The 19901-nt window shown below is 47.6% G+C and overlaps 1 protein-coding gene across 12 annotated transcripts in view; it reads left to right on the forward strand.

Moving 5' to 3' along the window:
• Window positions 1-19901, forward strand: part of PPFIA3 (PTPRF interacting protein alpha 3) — a 140274-nt gene that overhangs the window by 53655 nt on the left and 66718 nt on the right. For 8 of the 12 annotated variants that reach the window (XM_063137750.1, XM_063137756.1, XM_063137752.1 and 5 more), the window contains exons 20-30: window positions 159-240; window positions 2168-2368; window positions 2524-2586; window positions 3764-3790; window positions 9836-10002; window positions 11328-11434; window positions 11591-11766; window positions 12734-12802; window positions 12900-13071; window positions 14411-14485; window positions 16792-16988. In XM_063137750.1, the coding sequence (XP_062993820.1) occupies window positions 159-240; window positions 2168-2368; window positions 2524-2586; window positions 3764-3790; window positions 9836-10002; window positions 11328-11434; window positions 11591-11766; window positions 12734-12802; window positions 12900-13071; window positions 14411-14469 (1123 nt within the window). In that variant the 3' untranslated portion in view covers window positions 14470-14485; window positions 16792-16988. Of the gene's footprint in view, window positions 1-158; window positions 241-2167; window positions 2369-2523; window positions 2587-3763; window positions 3791-9835; window positions 10003-11327; window positions 11435-11590; window positions 11767-12733; window positions 12803-12899; window positions 13080-14410; window positions 14486-16791; window positions 16989-19901 lie in introns of those variants that run through there. The other 4 variants (XM_063137757.1, XM_063137762.1, XM_063137758.1 and 1 more) reach the window with 4 other exon arrangements.

Genomic DNA, 19901 nt, shown 5'->3' on the forward strand with positions numbered 1-19901 from the left:
CTAACAGATTTATTGTTGCTAACCAGAAAGCTTGGAGCAGCTGAACATAGTTGCATTGATAGGCAGGGGGAAAGGGGTGGAGGTTATTGATCAGTTGAAGACGAGTCCTTTGAATTTGTTTATTTCCCCCCTCCTCTCTCTGCTCTCTGTTTTGCCAGGCATGAGCTGCTAGAGGAAGCTTGCCGCCAAGGCTTGCCTTTCGCTGCGTGGGACGGGCCCACTGTGGTCTCGTGGTTGGAGGTAATGAGGGTGAAAGGGAATTCAGGTTCCTCTGTGTAGAGCTATGGTTGAAATGATTTCCAGACGGACAGCTGCATTAGCCTGTTACTGCAAAAACAACACAGAGTCTTGTGGCACTTCAACGACTAACGAACTTGCCACGTCATAAGCTTTTGAAAGCTTTTGCTGCAATACATTTGGTAGGCTTTTAGATGCCACAAGACTCAGTGCTGTTTTTGCTAAGGTGATGGGCTATGAAGACAGGACCGGCAAGGATGATGTCTGCAGTTGGAACTGGGGAAGAAAACGGCCCCAGCAGATGCTTTTGGGCAGCACATCAAGCACAGCTGAAGGCTGCTTCATACCTTTTATCAGTGGTGCAGAACCTCAGGCTTGGGGGCCCAATCTGGCCCTCCTGGGGTCGCAGATGGCCACCGGCTTTCCCCCAGCCACCGATCGTTTGGTAGTTTCCTGGCTTTTGTGCCATCCCCTTCAATTCTAAAAGGCTGGAATGCCTCTCCTAATTAGGGTGACCCTATAGAAAGGAGGACAGGGCTCCTGTATCTTTAACAGTTGTATAGAAACGGAAATTTTAGCCGGTATCATCTGTACGCATGCAGCACCTGGTGAAATTCCCTCTTCATCACAACAGTTAAAGCTGCAGGAGCCCTGACTTCCTTTGTATCTGGTCAGTCTAGTTTAGCTCCTGCACCTTTAATTTCCCCAGATGCTGCATGCATACAAATGACACTGGCTGAAATTCCCTCTTCATCACAACAGTTAAAGCTGCAGGAGCTCTTTAACTGCACAGGGCAGTTAAAGAGGGCACAGGGCTCCTGCAGGGCTCCTGCGGCTTTAACTGTTGTGATGAAGACGGAATTTCACCAGGTGCTGCAGGCGGACAAATGACAGCACCTGCTGAAATTCCCTTTTCTATACAAGTGTTAAAGATACAGGAGCCCTGTCCCGATATGGTCACCCTAGTTAATGTCCCCTCCCTGGACATCATGGTCCAGATCCTACTCTTCCCACCTGGCTTTCCAGCAGATTTAAAGTTTAAAACAGATATGCACAACTTGATGATGAATTTAGCACCACATGTAGGGCCAACATTAAACCATTCCCTCAGTTCACGCGCCCTGCTCCTTTCTCACAAGAAAAGGAAACAACACATTCTGGGGTAAGTATCTATAGACAAGAAAAGTAATGAATAATTAAAAAGTATTTTCTCAGGTCACTTTCCATTTTTCTCAGCCATTCTAATCAGAGTAGAATTAACCCCAAATGTGGTGCTTTACATGATATGGGTCAAGATGAGGGAATCCCCTGAAACACTACGGTAATCACATCTCATCATGGTGGAGGGATTCCTGGAATGTGGAATTGCAGATGACTTGCCTAAAAATGTTCTGATTTCCTCCTGAGCATTGTTGGGATACATTTGATGCCAACCATTGATGGAGGTTTAAAAGCAAGACATTTGCTAGAAAAGGAACGAAAGATAATTCTATAGGGGGTGTCTCAAATAGGAGAAAACATGAGCCCCATGGAGCAGGGCAGGGGTGAAGAACCTCAGGCCCAGGAGCCAAACCCTGTCTGCCTGGGGTCCCATCCTGACCATCCAAGGTTCCCCAGAGGTCCATGCATCTTTCCCATGACTACCAATCATTGGGTGGCTTTCCAGCTTTTGTGCAGTTTTTCCGAACCATTCTGAAAGCTTGAAATGGCTTAATTATTGGCGGGAAGCGTTTAAAGCTAAAATAGGCTGGTTGGTTTGGTATTTGGGGCTCCGCCCCTTTGGCCCCGCCCACCCCTGGAATGTGGCCCCTGATTGTTCCTCTGAAATGGAATTTGGCCCCTCAGGAGCTCTCCCCACCACCAACCCCTTGGAGCTGCCCAAGCACAACATCTGCTTAACCTTAGGTTTTCCTTCCGTTTCCTCTGCCAGCTGTGGGTTGGCATGCCGGCCTGGTACGTGGCTGCCTGCCGTGCCAACGTCAAGAGCGGTGCCATCATGGCCAACTTGTCGGACACCGAAATCCAGCGGGAAATTGGCATCAGCAATCCCTTGCACCGGCTCAAGCTGCGCCTCGCCATCCAGGAGATGGTGTCGCTGACCAGCCCCTCTGCCCCCGCTACATCACGTACAGTAAGTGAGGGGCCTGCTTCTTCCGTTGTCCTCTGATGGTGGAGGAGCTGAGGCTTCCCAAGCACACCCCAGTGGGGCTGGAATGGCGTCTTCCCCCTTTTAATACTAATAGCCATCTTCTTTTCCCCCCCCTCCCCCACTGCTCCTCTTGCCAGTCTACTGGAAATGTGTGGATGACACATGAAGAGATGGAGTCTCTCACGGCCACCACAAAGCCAGTAAGTGCTACTTCTGTGTGCACTGCCCTTCTACCTGTTGGGTGTCCTGTTGTGGCTATTTCCAGGATCTTGTCTTGCGATGGCATGCCTGTGTGTGTGCGTGTTTGTTAGCCCATGTTAACAGGAGGTCAGAAAATGATACTGTCTGTTTTTCTCTGGAGGCTCATTAGCTCCTTCCCCACACAAGCAAGTACTATTTAGCTCTTCTTGGAGTTGATATTTGCAGGGGCGGGGTCCATGTTTCCTTATTTGTGGATTTAATTAATTTTAACAAATTAACCTGTTCCTCAGTCAAAAAGGCTCCTGGAGCAGTTTACATGCAATCAGTAAACAATACAGCCCCTACCTGAAGTCTTATAATCTAAAAAGACATGGCACGCAAGGAAAAAGGGATGGGATGGGAAGAGGAAAAAATGAAGTAACCTTTCAGCAGGGCTGGCGGAATGCCCCCGCTTCCAATCTCCTCTTCCTTCCTCCTTAATGTGGATATGGGAACATAAAAGGCACTTAATGATGGCAATCTAGCTTATTTCTGTTCAGGAGGGCCGAAACAATCCAATGAAATTGCGGAATTTGGAATCTGAAATAAGGATCAGATCGATGGAACTTTACTCACCTGAAAATATTAACAATCGCTTAAGTAGTTCAATATCTTACAGATATCCAACTATTAGCTTCCACGTTACCTCCTTTGATCTTGTTTCCCTGAACGGCTGTTGATTCTTCAGAGCTGAGTCAGCTTGAAGCTCCATATACAGCAGAAGGAGGTGATGGAGTGGACCACTTCACATTGACAGACACCATTTTTAATTCCCCCCCCCCCTCTGTAAAACAAACAACAACTTGCATGTCAAAGATCTAGCACCTCAGGGAGAAAGGCCTTAGCCCAGTTCTTTCCCTCTTGTGCTAGGTTTCTACTGGCATTTCCAAAACTGGGATCCATTCATTGTCTGAAGTGGTGCAACCCATTCTACTACCTCAAGCCTCCAACACATTTTACTGCATGGGTCAACCAGGCCTGATTTAAGATCAAGCGTAGATCCCTCGCAGTGGGCTCTTCTCATTTACTCTGAGCTATCAGTGGCGGTAGTATGTGTGTGTGAACAAACTGTGTCTAATCCTGCCTTAACAATTCCTTTCTGCTTCCCTTCCTGCTTCCCATTTAACCTCTATCCAGGAGACAAAGGAAATCAGCTGGGAGCAGGTATGGGAGGGATTCCCGTTGGCCCTCTCTTTACTTGCATGCCTTTGCGTGTATTTATTTTATTTTTATATGCCGCCCTATAAGAAAACATTCGCGGGGTGGCTCCCACAATGAAACAGGACAAAAATAGGTTAAAAACAACAAGTAGTTTGGGCGTGTATGAAGGAAGAGGAAATTATTATTATTATATTATATTATTGCAGAGGGTAGAGCAGATGCTGGGAGAATCTGCAGTAACTCCAGTGAAAGGGTGGCCATCACCAATTGTGCAGCTCCTCCTGTTTTAATCCATGGCAAAACCAACACTTCCATCAAAGTCAATGGGAGTCTTCCCTTCACTCAAAAGGGCTTCCTGCTGTAGAGCATGTTTGAGGATGCTCTTTGTGATGTTTTATTTGGACAGAATTATTAGCACAGCTGCATTGGATGTTCCAGGTCATTCATCAGAGCTGGCGGTGTTTGGGGATAAAGAAAGAAACCTACAGATCCCTTTTGCATCCTTTTCTTTCTTTTGCCCCTTTCATTGTACTGTGAGCATCTGTTCCGTTCTTTCTATGCCTTCTGGGTTTCTAGGAGGCCATCTGTGAATGGAAGAGGTGGGATGTTGCCTGAAGGCTGCTTTGCACATGATAACTAGAAGAGGCAAAAAGTGGATGCACAAGAAATGTGTTTGCTCTGCTTTTGGTGAAGGGTGAAAGGGTGAAAGGTTAACTTACCCATCTTCCCAGTGGGGAAAGGCACAAGTTCCAAATGCTCAGGGAGCCTTTTTGGGCCCACAGGCACATTTGACAATTTGAAAATGTGTCCAGGGCACCACCACAAATTGCCGTGGAGGGCATGCCCAGTCACAAAATGTTTGGAGTGTCCCCCTCTCTGGATTCTGACTCCCCCCCCCCCCCCGGGCCGCCATTCTGTTCTTATCTTATCTTCGTCACTGCCCTAAACAATATTGTTCCATTGACTTGAATAGAGGTGGGGGAAAGCAGGGCCGGCGCTTCCATAAAGGCCAGTTAGGCGGCCGCCTAGAGCGCCAAGTTCGGCGCCCCCGGAAGTCGCCCTCCCCAGAGCCGCTCTGGCCAAGTGAGGGCAGCTTCCGGGTGTGCCGTTCCGAAGCCTTCCGCCCTGCTCCCCAGCGTCCCTGGCTTGGCTTCAGCTGGGCACCCGCCCAGCAGCCGAAGCCAACCTGGGACACTGGGGGGGCGGGGGCGGGCGGCTCCACGTTCTGACATCCAGCGCGCGCTGGACGTCAGAACATGGAGCTGTCTGACCGCCCTCCCCCAGCTTCCTGGCTTGGCTTCGGCTGAGGGCTCCCAGCCAAACCCAAGCCGGGACGCTGGGGGGAGGGAAGGAACGGCTCCACGTTCTGACTTCCTGTACATGCCGAAAGTCAGAACGTGGAGCCGTCTGACTGCCCTCCCCCAGCTTCCCGGCTTGGTTACGGCTGGGGGTCCCAGCCAAAGTCAAGCCGGGACGCTGGGGGCGGCGGCGGCGAACAGACGGAATTAGATCTGCCCGCCCACCCCACCGCAGCATCCCGCCAAGCCAGGAGGACTTCAGACGAGGGACAGGTAACCTGCCTCCGCCTACCTGGGGTGGGGGGGATATGGTGTGGGGGGGTGAAAGCAGCTCACCTTGCCTAGGGCGCAAAAAGCCTGGCACCGGCCCTGGGGGAAAGAGTGCCATGCCACCAAATGGAGGGGGGGAAGCCCTCCCACTGCCAAGGACCTGCTGCCCCAAGGATCCTTGGTGGAGGGTGGGCTTCCCCCTTCTCAAGCCATGTTACACCCAGGGACCTCCCCACCGCTCACACACACACCCATTTTCAAATCAATGCAGCAATAACTCTCTGAGTGAAGAGGAGTACAAGGGGCTTAGTGGGCGCCATGTTGCCGATCCCTGCATTGAAGGCTGCGAGAAGCACACACTCAAGCATCTGCTTTTCCCATTGCACTGTGACACCCAGTGACTCTTGTAACCCAGAGTCTACGGGAGTTACAGGGTGAAACGTAACAAGGATTAGAGAAGCTGTGGGGTTTGAAAAACAGGTGGGCAGAATTTTGGAGGACTAGATGCACGTCTTTGCAGAATTGTTGCAGGGTGGTTGTTCCATTTGTCTCAAAATGGGGAAATGAAGGCACGAGGTGTTGCCACCTTTCTGAAGCTAAGCAGGAGGAGGTCTGGTCAGTAACTGGGTGGAAGGCCTCCTGCAGAACCCTACATGGATGCTGCCTTTAGTTCCATGGAAGAAAGGAAGCCGGGATATAAAAGTTGGGAAATAATAATGTAGGGACACAGAATAATGTAAGGGCACAGGAAGGAATTTACGTAAGAGTATAGAGCAGGGGGAGGAAATTGGTGGCCCTCCAGATGATGTTGGAGTGCAACACTCATCCTCCCTCCCCATTGGCCATGCTGGCTAGGGCTGATGGGAGTTGCAGTCCAACAACATCTGGAGGACCACAGATGTTGCCCATGCCTTGAGGCAATGAGGAATAGGAAGAGGTTTGTAACTGTGCTTTTAAATACACACCTGCTAAATATTCAGAGCCCAACACAGGCTTCTTATCTTTTAAACATGTTCAATTTCCCCCCTCTGTGTTCATGAGGGCTAGAAACTTGGATTGTTTAAGTGAAAGTCCAGAACTATCACATTGTAGATTCAAGGGACCTGGCACATTTCTGGCCATTCAGATATCTAGATTCTCTGGTCTCAAGGCAGGTCTGCAAATGTTTTTAAAGCCCCTCACCTGCGTTCTTTCAACTCTTGTCTCCTTCCCCCTTTCTCCCCTCTTGGCTGCCAGAAAGAGTCCTATAGCAGCCTTGCAGCTCTGAGCACCGCCTCTTAGTGGCTGATGTTTATCCCAGCCTAGGGAAAAAGCATTATTATTATTATTATTTATTTATTTATTTATTTATTTATTTATTTAGCACCATCAATGTACATGGTTCTGTACAGATAACACAGTAAATAGCAAGACCCTGCCGCATAGGCTTACAATCTAATAAGTTGTAGTAAACAATAAAGAGGGAAGGAGAATGCAAACAGGCACAGGGAAGTGTAAACAGGCACCGGGTAGGGTGAAGCTAACAGTATAGAGTCAGAACAAACTCAATATTTGAAGGCTATAGGGAAAAGAAAAGTTTTTAGCTGAGTTTTAAAAGCAGTGATTGAGTTTGTAGTTCTCAAGTGTTCTGGAAGAGCGTTCCAGGCGTAAGGGGCAGCAGAAGAAAAAGGACGAAGCCGAGTAAGGGAAGTGGAGGTCCTTGGGCAGGCGAGAAGCATGGCATCAGAGGAGCGGAGAGCACGAGCGGGGCAATAGTGTGAGATGAGAGAGGAGAGATAGGCAGGAGCTAGACCGTGAAGAGCTTTGAAGGTCAGCAGGAGAAGTTTATATTAGATTCTGGAGTGAATTGGAAGCCAATGAAGAGATTTCAGAAGTGGAGTGACATGGTCAGAGCGGCGGGCCAAGAAGATGATCTTAGGAGCAATTGCTGCTCTTATTGAGAGTTCAGGCTCACTAAGGCTAAACACTGCAGATTTATGGTACAGGAAAATCCAACGGCAGATCTCAGGTCAGAAAACTCTTTCTCGTATTCTGGTGCACACAGCCTCTCAACTGCCCTGCTGCTTTTTAAAGTTTCTCTGCTTCTTTCTGAAAGCGTTTACCACTAGAAAGCCACCTTATGTCTTGGGACGAGTCAGGCAATGCATTGGTCCATATACTGTAGCTCAATATTGGTTTTGGACAGAGGTCTTTCCCAACCCTACCTGGAGATCTGGGGATTGCATGCCGAAGATCCTGGGTTCAAAGCGCACGCTCTACCACTGAGCTTCTTCAAACAATATATCGAGTCACGCCATGGGTCCATCTAGCTCAGGGATATTTCCAGCTCTACCTGGAGATGGCAGGGACTGAACCTGAGACCTTCTGCATGCAAAGCATGAGTTCTACCACCAAGGCTACAGTCCCATCCCTGCACGGCATTGTACCCTGCCAAGCTAAAATGAGCAGGGAGCCTCTCTTTGGTGACGATGGTTTGTGTGTGTTGGTATTTATATAGTACTATTATTTATTTACTTATTGTTTAAATGTATGGCCAGACTTCTGCTCCCAGGGTGGGTTACATACATATTGATAGAACAACATCGGACTGTGTAAAATTGCCATCAAATGCTCAGTTCACATTAGTTTGGTACACAGCTTCACTGCAGGGAGAAAACACGATCTTGTATCCTTCATCCACTTCCAAACGTATGCCTTGACTTGTGAAATGCATACAATGAAGTTGCCAGACAAACCTCAAAGGGGAGGGAATTCTACAACTGCAGGGCCACCACAGAGAATGCCCTGTCACGTGCCGCTGCCCCATGAACCTCGGAGGGCAGCAATATTGATAAAAGTGCCTCCCCTGCTGAGCTTAACACCCGGGCTGCTCTATAGGGGAGGAGGCACTTTTTCAGATATTTGAGACTGAAGTTCTTAGGGCTTTATATGTTAACATCAACATCTTGAATTAGACTTGGGAGCAAATTGGCAACCAGTGCAAATCCTTTAGAGCTGGGGTAATATGAGTCCTGCCAGTGTTACCTGTCGGCACCTGGGTTTGCTGTGTTCTGCATCAGTTGCAACTTCTGAACCACCTTCAAATGCAGCCCCTTGTAGAGCACATTGCAATAGTCCAGTCTGAAGGTTCCCATAGCATGGATCACTACGGCCAACCCATCTCTGTCCAGGAAAGGCCATAGCTGGCTAAGCCACCATAGCTGAAGGCACTCCTATACTACTGAGATCATTTTGTCATGGCTTTTAACTTGTATTTAGAACATTCCTAGCTTGTCTTTTTGCTTATCAAGCATCCAAGGCAGTTTGCAAATAACAAAATCAATTAACAGTGGAGGGATTTACACCACTCTTCAAAACACAAAACAATAGAAACCATTTTTTAAAAACAGACACAACAGTTCGGTAGCAGCAAAATAATCATCTGATGAATGTTCAGGAAAATAAAACAGCTTTAACTTGGAACCTGAAAGATAAGATGTTGGCACTAAATTTATTTATTTTATTTTATTCTTTTAGTGAGCCAATGTGGTATGTTGTGGATGTTGTGCGGACTTTATACTGTTAGTTTTACCCTACCCTGTGCCTGCTTACCCTACCCTGTGCCTGTTTGCATTCTCTTCCCCTCCTTATTGTTTTACTATGATTTTATTAGATTGTAAGCCTATGCGGCAGGGTCTTGCTATTTACTGTTTTGCTCTGTACAGCACCATGTACATTGATGGTGCTATATAAATAATAATAATAATAATAATAATAATAATAATAATAATAATATAGTAGTTCGAGTGTTAGATTGGGAATCGGGAGATGTGGGTTCTAGTCCCCATTCAGCCATTGAAGCTCATTGGGTTACTGTGGGCCAATCACAGACTCTCAATCCGATCTCACAGGGTTGTTGTTATAAGGATAAAAATGGAGAAGAGGGGGATTATGTACACCGCCTTGGGTTCCTTGGAGGAAAAAAGGCAGGGTAGAAATACAAGAAATAAATGACTACTTCTTGGGAGGTTGTTCCTCAGTTGGGCTGCCACCACAGAAGAGGCCCTATTCCTGCGGTTGCCGCCACCTAATCTCAGAAGGCCTTAGAAGATGGGGTACCCAGAACGAGGCCTCAGAAGGAACAGGCAGGTTCACATGGGAGAAGATGCCCAAATTCCAAGCATACGTGAACCCTGCCTTTCCCATTTCATTCTCACACCAACCTTGTGAGGTTGGAAGGGCTGAGAGATAGTGACTTGCCCCAAGTGAGCTTTGCGGCTGAGTGGGGATCGGGACCCTATGTTAGTAAGTTCAAAACCTTGTGTTAGTGCAGCGAATGCAAGGCAGGGTGTTGAGATACACAGATAAGTAGACTGTGGTGAGTGGTGAATACCCAGAAGTCACTGGGCCAGGGAAATGGAAAGGGCCTGGTGTGGATCCTCTGGGTGTGCACATGTGCCTCTCTCTCACTCCCAGTGTCTTCCCTTCTCTATTATGACAGATCCTGGCATACGGCGACATGAACCACGAGTGGGTGGGGAATGACTGGCTGCCCAGCTTGGGCTTGCCCCAGTACCGCAGCTATTTCATGGAGTCATTAGTTGATGCCCGGATGCTGGACCACCTCAACAAAAAAGAACTGCGGGGTCAGCTCAAAATGGTCGACAGCTTCCATAGGTGAGAGGGACAAAGGGCTGGAGCCTCCAGTGCATAAGGGCATACGTCCACGTCACACAAACTGACTTCTCACAGTGTAATCCTCTGTGCATTTGCTGCGTTCATGGCCCTTACTCCCATGTACATGTGCAAAGGATTATAGCCCTAGTTGTGTGTAAGGATACCTGTTATGGCTCCACTCCTAGCAGGAGATTCCGGAAATGGTCGTTTTATGAGGATGCTGAGAGCAGGGTTGAGCAACATGCACCCTGAAATTCATGTGCTCCTCTTGGCCTTAAGACCGAACACTCTGAAACCCTCAATAGGGTTCTCTGAGGGTTCTGTAAAAGGCAAGATTTGAACCAAGAATTCACCAATTCCTCTTTCCGTCTCTTAGCCCAAACACTTGGGCATCTCCCTGGGCTGCTGTTGGACTCATAACTGATGCCTGCAGTACTGCCAGAAGTGCAGTTAATAGACTCTGGATGTAATGGTCTTACAGGGATCTCCCTTTTTAGATATATTACTTGACGTATGCCAAAATGTGATATGCCAGCCCTGCTGTGTTTGAGGAATCTATTTCTCATTCTACTGGGTTGGGCTCTGGTCCTCTGTCCTAAGTCCTGTGCTGAGCATTGCAATCAGTGCTAGTTGTGCGAGCCACCATTTTAATTTTCTCACAATGCCCCAGAACAATACAATGTCAGGAGCAATCTGGGAAATTTAAATAGCTTTCCCACATCGGTGCCCCAGAACAATATGATGTCAGGAGCACTCTGGGAAATTTAAATAGCTTTCCCATATCAAGTTGCCCAGTGCTGATCAGACCGCTGCTGCCACCGCCAGATAAATCCACCAGTGCCCACGAAGGTAGGAGGGGGTCCACTAGAGGGCACTTTGCCAAGGATCCCTTCAAACCTGTAACAGGCCTGATTTAGCTAGTGATGTACAAGAGTTTTGTTCTGCTCAGAAAACACTTGAACAAGCCCTGTTTGCATACCCAAACGTAAGTATATGAGCATTTTTGGAGAAAATGTTTGTACATTTCTGAACTTGCAAGCCCTTTTAAAATGTGCATTTTCATGCTTCACTGAAAGGGGAAAAGTCTGCATTTTGGGCGTGCACTTTTTAAAGTGTGCATTTTTGATTGGGAAAAATGGACATTTTTCCTGATTTAAAAAAAGAAAAGACACTTGTGTTTGAAAATGCAAACGAGGTGAACTGAGCTTCAAGGAGGAATTCGGAGAATCTCAGCAAGTTCAAACATTGCCTGTTCACCCATTATTAGTCTTCGCCGTGATGCTGCAATATTTCTCAAGTATCACTTCTGCTTATACCTTCCCCAGGGTGAGCCTCCATTATGGGATTATGTGCCTGAAGCGTCTCAACTATGACCGGAAGGAACTAGAAAGAAGACGGGAAGAGAGTCAAAACCAAATTAAAGGTAGGTGTGGGGCAGGAAACATGGCCAAGGGGCAGCATCCACAAAACTAGGAATTGGGAAAGCAGGTGGGGGGGATGGCATTGACACAGCAGTGATGACGGGGGATGGGAGAGCCTGCTTTTTTTCTTCTCTCCCCCCAACCCATTCCCTTTCTAGATGTGATGGTCTGGTCCAACGAGCGTGTGATGTGCTGGGTGCAAATGATTGGGTTGAAAGAGTTCGCCAACAACCTGGTGGAGAGTGGGGTGCACGGAGCCCTTCTTGCCCTGGATGACACCTTCGATTGCAATGATTTGGCCCTGCTGCTGCAGATCCCTACCCAGAACACGCAGGTCAGGAACAGGCATCGGGAAGGCTGGGTGAAAGAGTGGGGAAGGAGCCCAGAGTCCGTGAGGCAGGACAGAATGAACCATGCCCGGAGCATCCCTGAAAAGGGACGAACAGAGGGAGCCTTGAGGCCTTGGCCATTCCTGGAAGTGGCCCTCTTTTATGTGCCACTGCCTTTACTGTGGCCACCAGATAAGGAAGTACAGATTTTGGAAAAAAAACCCAAATTCCATCTGCATTTTGCAGATTGTCAGGTCCCTTTCGTTCTGTTGTCTGCTCATTGGCAGAACTGGATTTTTTTCAATTGCGCAAATTTGCATTCCTGCAAATTCGCACTTGCTAAAATGCAGAAATCTCCCCCCCCCACACACACACATACGTCTCCAAAATGCCTCAATTCCCCCAAAACACACATTTTCATGGTTTAGCCTGTGGAGAAAATGCACCTTTTCAAACAGTTTTTTTTAATGTTACATATTTTTCTATGACTAAACTAGTGTGAAATTTACAAACAAACAAAATCCGTAAGTCCCACAAATTGGGAAAAACCACTCCACTGTGGAATACGTGGATTGGATTAATAGAAATCCAAAACATTTGATTCTGTTGTGGATTTCTTTGAGATCCCTAACATTGGGTTTCCCTGACATCAGAGGATCTCTCTCTCTCTCACACACACACGATCTCCCTTCGTTTTATTTCTTTATTTATTATAGTTATTTATATCCTGTCTTTCAGGATCAAATGGTTCTAAAGGCAGCTTACAAGTAAATAATAATACACTTATAAAATATTCTTAAAAAATATTAAAAATAACAACTGATAAGGGGCTCTCCTGGATATTTGGGAAAGAGGAAGAGTAGAGGGTGAAACTAGGCAGTACCTTGTGGAGCAGCTGTGACAAGACAAGAAATTGGAAGAACAGAGGCAGGGGAAAGGGAGCCTGAATGAACTTGCCTCATTTCTATTTAGGCTCGGCAGATCTTGGAAAAAGAATTTGGGAACCTCATCACCATGGGAACAGACCGGCGGCTGGATGAGGTGAGTTGCTCCTCCTTCCATAACCTCCAACTTTTCAAGGTGTTCTGACCTGGAGCACACCCACCCACCTATGCCTTTTCGTGTTCTGCCCTCTCAGGACAGTGCCAAGACCTTCAGTCGTTCCCCATCTTGGCGGAAGATGTTCCGGGAGAAGGACCTCCGCGGCGTCAGCCCTGACTCGGCCGAGATGCTGCCAGCCAATTTCCGCACAGCCTCCGTGGCCTCCATTACCTCACCCGGGGTGCAGCTTCGTAAGATGCAGCCAGAGGGTATGTGAGGAGCAGCAGTTGGGAAACTCACTGTCTTGCCTGGAACTTGTGTTAGTGGAGCTACGTTTTGACCCAGAGTGAAAAATAGAGGAAGAGGTTTTGTGTGCTTTGACTCCCACTCTCTATTTATCTGTTTATTAACATTTCTGTGCTACCCTTCGATATAAATATTGGGCAGCATCCACGCTGCACTCCTGCTAATGTAAATGATGTTGTGCTAGCATAAACTATATTTAGCACAACGCTGATAGCTCTTGGTGGTGTGACGCGTTCCCCAGGTGGCGTACCGATAAAACAAAATATAGCAAAGTAGCAAGATAATTAGGTGCTTCCTGGTACCAGGAAGTGTGCCTGTGTGTGTGCGTGTTTGTGAACATTTGTGTGTGTGCTTCCCCCTCTGCATCTGTAGGCTGGCAGGGGAGAATGCTTCTGAGAATGTGCAAATGTTTCCTGTTATACAGGAGCTCCCAACATTCTTGCATTCTGTTCACCTGTAGTATGGGCTGTGGATTTTATTGGACGTTGCCCTGACACTTTTGCTTAGGAATGCACGGCTTGAAGTAGCTGCCAGAAATGAGACTATGGTTCTGGAATTCTGCATAATTAGGAGCCAGACAGTACACACAAACCTGCCTTGATTTAATTGGAGGGAGTATTTTTCTGCAGCTTGGGGACACAGACAAACGCCTACCTAATTGGCATGCTACCACTCAGCTAGCTAACCCAGGAGGCGAGGTCAGAGTACAAAACCAACTGCTCCAAATGCCCTTGATTGGTCCTTTTGGTTTGGATATTGTGCTAGGCTACCTTGAATTGCTAGCTGGATATAAGTGTGACTGAGAGGCAAGGAAACCGCTTGCACCTTCTGTTCAGTACTTGGAACCAAACGTTTGGCCTCTTTGTTCTGGGCTCAACATTCTCTACACATTCAATTAAACCCTTTGTATTCTTCCTGTGAAACTCTTTAGCTGCCCTGGAATTGGGGTGGTGGATGTTCATTCTTCCTGCTTGGGCATTCTCCTTGCTTGTGTGCGTTAGCTCTGAAAAGAAACTCAGGGTTCGATTGGCTTCTATTCTGGCTCTTTGTGACTCTTTACTAGCGTGAGCCTCTATTCTATTCCGGTGCCACAGGATAGGATGGGGTGAGGCGAGGTGGGAGGAGAAAATGTGTGGGTGGTGAAGGCTGTTCCCTGTGCTGACACATCTGGTTATTAACAGTTCAGGCTGCCCATTCGGCTAGTCACTGAGTTACCCTTGGAAGTTGAGGGCTATAATGTATGATCTCTTTCTTTTTGTCCCCTTTCTCTCCACCCCCCCACCCCCCCGATTCTTTTCGCAGGGAACTCATTAGGTAGCCAACGGGCAGACAGTATGTCAGTGCGAACATACTCCTGTTAATGCCAAGACGACGGAGGTCAGTATGTTCAAATGCTGTTTGCCATTGATTGAGCACTAGCGGGGCACAGGGTACTGTGCAAAACAAAGCCCCAGCCATCTGCAAATGTTGCAGCCATTGAGATGACTTCTCCTTAGTTCTTCTCCCACTAGCCAAGCTCTGAAACAGGAAGTGACCCTGGCAGGGGTGGAATGGCTTCCTGGCGGTTGGTGGTGAGTTGGAGGAAGAGCATTTTCAAGGGAGAATTGGCAGGAACAGGAGGGGGAACCCCAGCCACACCTATAAATGCCCCTCCTCATATGCTGTTATCTCAGCAGACATGGATTTGAGACTGTGGATTTGCCAGAAAACATCTAGGTTCACCTTAAAATGGTTAGTTTAAGGATGCTGGAGAGGAGCAATGAGAGTATATGGCTGGCTGGCTTGTAAAATGCAGACTACATAAGCCAAGGGTAGTGGGGAAGGCTTGGTTGAAAAGGGGGTGGTTGGAAGCAAGTAATTGGTTGACGAATCCAGACAGAGTCGGTTCCAGGCATGGTGGAAAGTCTTGAAGATGGGAATGAGCGAGGATGGAACAAAGGGAGTTGGAGGCAGAGGAGTCTGCATGAAAGGGAGAAAAAGCAAGAAGAGGAATACAGAAGGTGATGCAGGCATGGAAGAGAGGTGGAGAGGAGGCTGGGAAAAGACATGGGCTTGGAGGGGATGGAGAGTAGCAAAGCCTACATTTCCACCATGCGAATTAACCTTGGCCTTGGAGAAAGTGGGTATTGCCTGAGACTACGGGAGTTGCAATCCAACACACTTGGAGGGCACTCATTTGGGGAAGCCTGCCTTAGAAGCTTGGGACTAAGGGTCATTGTTGCTGTGACAAGAGGAGCAAATTGCATTTCTCCTGAAATGCCCCCAAGTGGCGAAAGTATAATCATGGTAAAACACTTAGCAACAACCGTCAGGCTCCTGTGTTGCTGCTAGCCTGTACCATTGACAAACAAATGTACAATGTCAGATAGTAAAAATTGCAAAATAAATTATGCACAATAAGATACTTTTTGCCTGACAGAATGCAGGCGTTTCTTGACATATAATCTATTTATTTACTAATTTACTTATGTACCTAATGTGGAGCATATAAAGCTCTGGCTGAACTGGTCACCTTTCTAAAACATTTCTCACACCTTGCAGTGACATGATAAGTTAAGAATATGACCCACTAAGTCAGCTGTTGTATTTTCTAGTATGAACTGCAAAGTAAATAAGAAGGAAAATAATACCTAACCAGTATCTTTATATAAATTTTTTTCAGTCCTGTAAGCAAGAAAACTGAACCAGGGGAGCTTCACACTTGAGAGAGCTGATAGAATAGAGTGATTCACATGTTGCATGTACAGTAGGGAAACCTAGGTTCATGTCCCCCCCCACCCTCAGTCACGAAGCTCCCTGGATGACCTTGGGCCAATGTCCTCCAGGTCTCTCTCTCTCTTGGCGTAACCCACCTCACACAATTATTGTGAGAATAAAATGGGGCACCTTCTGTGTATGGGGCTGTGAGCTCTTTGGAAGAAGGGTGGGATAATAAATAAACTAATAAGTGCCCATACCTGAAGAAGGAAAGGGGAACTTTTCAGTATTTATCACCTTTTTTATACACACGCAGACACATTGGGCCAGTTTGCATCATCAAACAAGCCATGGTGGCTTGCTTTAATCCCTGACATGTACCAGTACCAGGTGCTATTTTCCTAATTCCCCCCTCAGGCACGGCTTGTCATACTTTTTTGTGAACCGCCCAGAGAGCTTCGGCTATTGGGTGGTATAAAAATGTAATAAATAAATGATGCTAGGGAAAGTGGAAGGCAAAAGGAAGAGGGGCCGACCAAGGGCAAGATGGATGGATGATATTCTGAAGGTGACAGACTTGACCTTGGGGGAGCTAGGGGTGGCGACGGCCGACAGAAAGCTCTGGCGTGGGCTGGTCCATGAAGTCACGAAGAGTCGGAAGCGACTGAACGAATAAACAACAACAACAATTCCGTCGAAACCTGGGCAGCATGACCTGGGGCAGGAGCAGGAGCCCTCAAATAAGTGACGACAGCCCATGGGTTATTTGAGCATTGTTTCCCCCTCAAACAAGCCATGCCACCCATGGGTTTGGACAACATGAGATGACAAGCCGTGCCAGAGCAGGTAATTAGGGAAATTAAAACAAGCCACCGTGCCATACTTGAGCCATGGTGGCTTGTTTTGATCGAGCAAACTGTGTCAGACACTAGTCGTGACTGAATACAGTGCTTTCCTCTTAATTCCCTCTCTCTTTTTCTATGCAGACGCTGTCCTGGGTGTGTCTGGCCACCCTGCCTTGGACAGGAGGACTCCTCGCTGCTGCTGCCCCTCCTTCCTCATCATGTGCTCCAATCCGGACTGTGAGGAGCTGCCGCTGCTGCCGCCACCACTGCTCCTGCCACTGCTGCTGTTGTAAAGAAGGAGTACGGGAGCATATGGGGATGCTGGAGAGAGAGAGAGAGTGAGAGAGAGAGAGAGAGAGAGAGCTCCTCCCCACTCCTCCTCCTAAGCAGCAGTGGCTTGTGGTCACCGGTGAACTCAAGGGACTAAAGCTGAGGAAGGGGCCCTCCCTCCCCCCCAGTGTGCAGGGGAAGTGGGTCTTCAACTCTGGTGTCTATTTATTGTTGTTGTTGTTCTGGGCAGGGGCAAAAGAATGTGAATGAAAATAATATAAGCCCACCCACCCACTGTATCCCACTCGGCTGCAAGCCCGATCTTCCTTTCTCTCTACTCTGTTCCTAGTGGGTGAGGGATGGGCATCTCACTTTGCCTTCCTGTTGCCACGGATTGGACCAACTCGCCCGTCACCCCTGGCAACCTGTTTCCTTTCCCTGCCCATCCAAGGGTCCTGAGTGTTCCGTCGGCACTTTTTTCTTTTCTTTTTCTTTTTGCATTGCTGCTACAAAGGTGTACCCTGTTTCACCTCATAAATGCCAGAAAAGGGGGGGGGATGCTGCTGCTTCGGCTGCTCAGAGCCCAGTTCTCTCTCTCTTTCTGCCCCTTCCCCCTGCCTCTTCTCAACAAGGTGTAGTGGGGATGCTGATAGGAGCGGGACCAGTTTTCCTCCCTCTGAATTCCCAACTCCTTATGGGGAATGAGTAGAGGAGCTATGAATAAAGAGCCATGATCCACCTCTAGCAGCAACTCACCCCACAGAGCTCTGAGTTGGGGATGCCTGTATACACAGCAGCTGCCTTTACCCAGAAGCAGCTGCATTTTGGCACAAGTAGGGGATCCCTTTTAAAACACCCCCTCTTTTGCTCCCCACCTACCCCCAAGTTGCAGCTCCCTTTTCCTCCAAGGAGAAGGGCCTGGGATTATGACGTAAGAAAGTTGTGGGGGGAGAGGAATATGGAGGTAGGGTTCCCAAAACACTCAGTGCTGGCACGAAGCTGGTGAATACATGATCAGTCTGTCTCAGTGGCGGGATGAAATTGTATTCTGGTGAAGTGTGGAAGCTTCCCCCCCTCCTTTTCCTGTAAGGGGAGTGGGGACTTCAGGTTTGAGATGCTCAAAGTGGAATGGGGTGCTCTCAACCTGGGATGGGCAATAGGACTTTTACAATATGGCACACAGACCCCACCCTACTGTAATATAAGAGTTGTATTTTCTGTGTATATCTGTGCTGTGGAATCTCGTGTAAATTGAATTTCTTTTTTTTTCTTTTTTTTTGACCGCCGTTACAAGTTCTCTGTTAATTTAATAATGTGTCCTGTTTCCCCCCCTCCCCCTCCCCCTGCACGCCCATAATTTTCATTTGATGTTTATATTTTCTGCCTTTTTTTAATGTTTTTTTTTTTTCTGGGGAGGGTGTGCGGGGGCGAGGGACAAACCAAAGGGGGTCGTTTTGCATGAAAGTGGGGAGGGGGGGAAGAAAAAAAATTACAATCTTGACAAAAAAAAATATATCAGGGAGATTGTGAGGGGCAAGCAGGAAGCTGAGGCGCAGAAAAAGAGGCCTTCTGGTCCCCTCAGCTCCAGTGTGCCTCAAGGTGAAGGGGAGAGGGAGGGGCTGAAGTGGAGCAAGTGACAGGAAAAGTTTAAAAAAAGGAAAAAAAGAAAAGAAAAAAAGTTTGAAAACATTTTCTAGGATCTGCAGACTTTTGTTTAATTCAACAGCAAGCATTCTCTTATCAACGGAATGAAATATTGGCTGAAGGATCTCTCTTTCTATTAGACAATATCCCACATTCTCTGTTTCTGCCAGTCTATAAATGCCTCAAATTCTTCTGTACTCTAGTGGAACTACAAGTCTTGAGAAAGATTAGATATAGGCCAGTTCCTTCCCTCAGAGAGCGTTTGGCCTCTGTCGCACCACCACTGTTATACTGGCTCTTCAGCGCGCATGACTGCGCATGGGACTTCACTACAATAGAAGTCCTGTTCAGGTATTCTATACCACATAAAGGAAATGCGTGAGGAGTTGGTGCGCTCCAGGCGCTCAGGCGCCCCTCTGTCGTCACATTTGTTGCCCTCTACCCTTGGAGGGCGGCAGTCTGCAGAGGAAAGTGTCCACGGATACAGAAGGCTCACGTCTTCAAACTGTTGTCCTCCATGAGTAGAGGGCAACAAATGCAATTATGGAGGTGGTCAGGGCTGGAGTGCACCCTCTCCTCACGAGTTCGTTTTGTCCGCATGTAGAAGGCCTATAAAGGGGCTAAATAGAACCAAACGGGTGGGGCTTTATAGCTGGCATCATCTGGTTCAGTTCTCAGTGGCTTCTCCCATTGAATTTTGTAGGCCACTTGCTGGGAGACAGCTGAGGATGCAAACATTTCTCTCACAACAAGACACTAAACTAAGGAGTGGGATACCTTATTCACCCCAAAGGCCGGATTCAGTTTCAGGGAACCTGTCAGGCTCCATTCCAGCAGTGGACAAGGCCAAAGGGAAAAGGGGGGTGGAGTCAAAAACACCACCCACCCCCTCACCTCAGCATATTGTAGTTTAAAGCCCTTACAGTCAGTAACTAAGCCTTCAGAGAGGGATCTCAACCTTGAGTTCAACGCCTTTATTTTATCCTCTTATAATGAATAGCTGCTGGTCATTCCTATTGGGAAATTTAAAGTCGTGCCCTTGTGAATCAGGAACTGGGCTCCACTGACAAGTTACATAGATATTCTTTTCAAAATAAAAGATTCCCCCCCCCCCCCATGCAATAGGCAATGTAGAGGACCTCCTAAGAAGAACATTTTGCTAGGTCAGCTATAGTTAATGAAGGCTGTATCTGCACAATCCACAGTTTGTAGGGTCCAACTAGCATCAAGTTGGGAGGCTACTTATGAAGTGCCACAAAGGAGCAAATGCATCACCAAATGAGAGAGCAGGGATTTGCATATAAAGTTTGCATGTGCTCATTTATGTGCATAGATGC

Source organism: Elgaria multicarinata, chromosome 11, assembly GCF_023053635.1.
Source record: "Elgaria multicarinata webbii isolate HBS135686 ecotype San Diego chromosome 11, rElgMul1.1.pri, whole genome shotgun sequence".
Taxonomy (NCBI): Eukaryota; Metazoa; Chordata; class Lepidosauria; order Squamata; family Anguidae; genus Elgaria; species Elgaria multicarinata.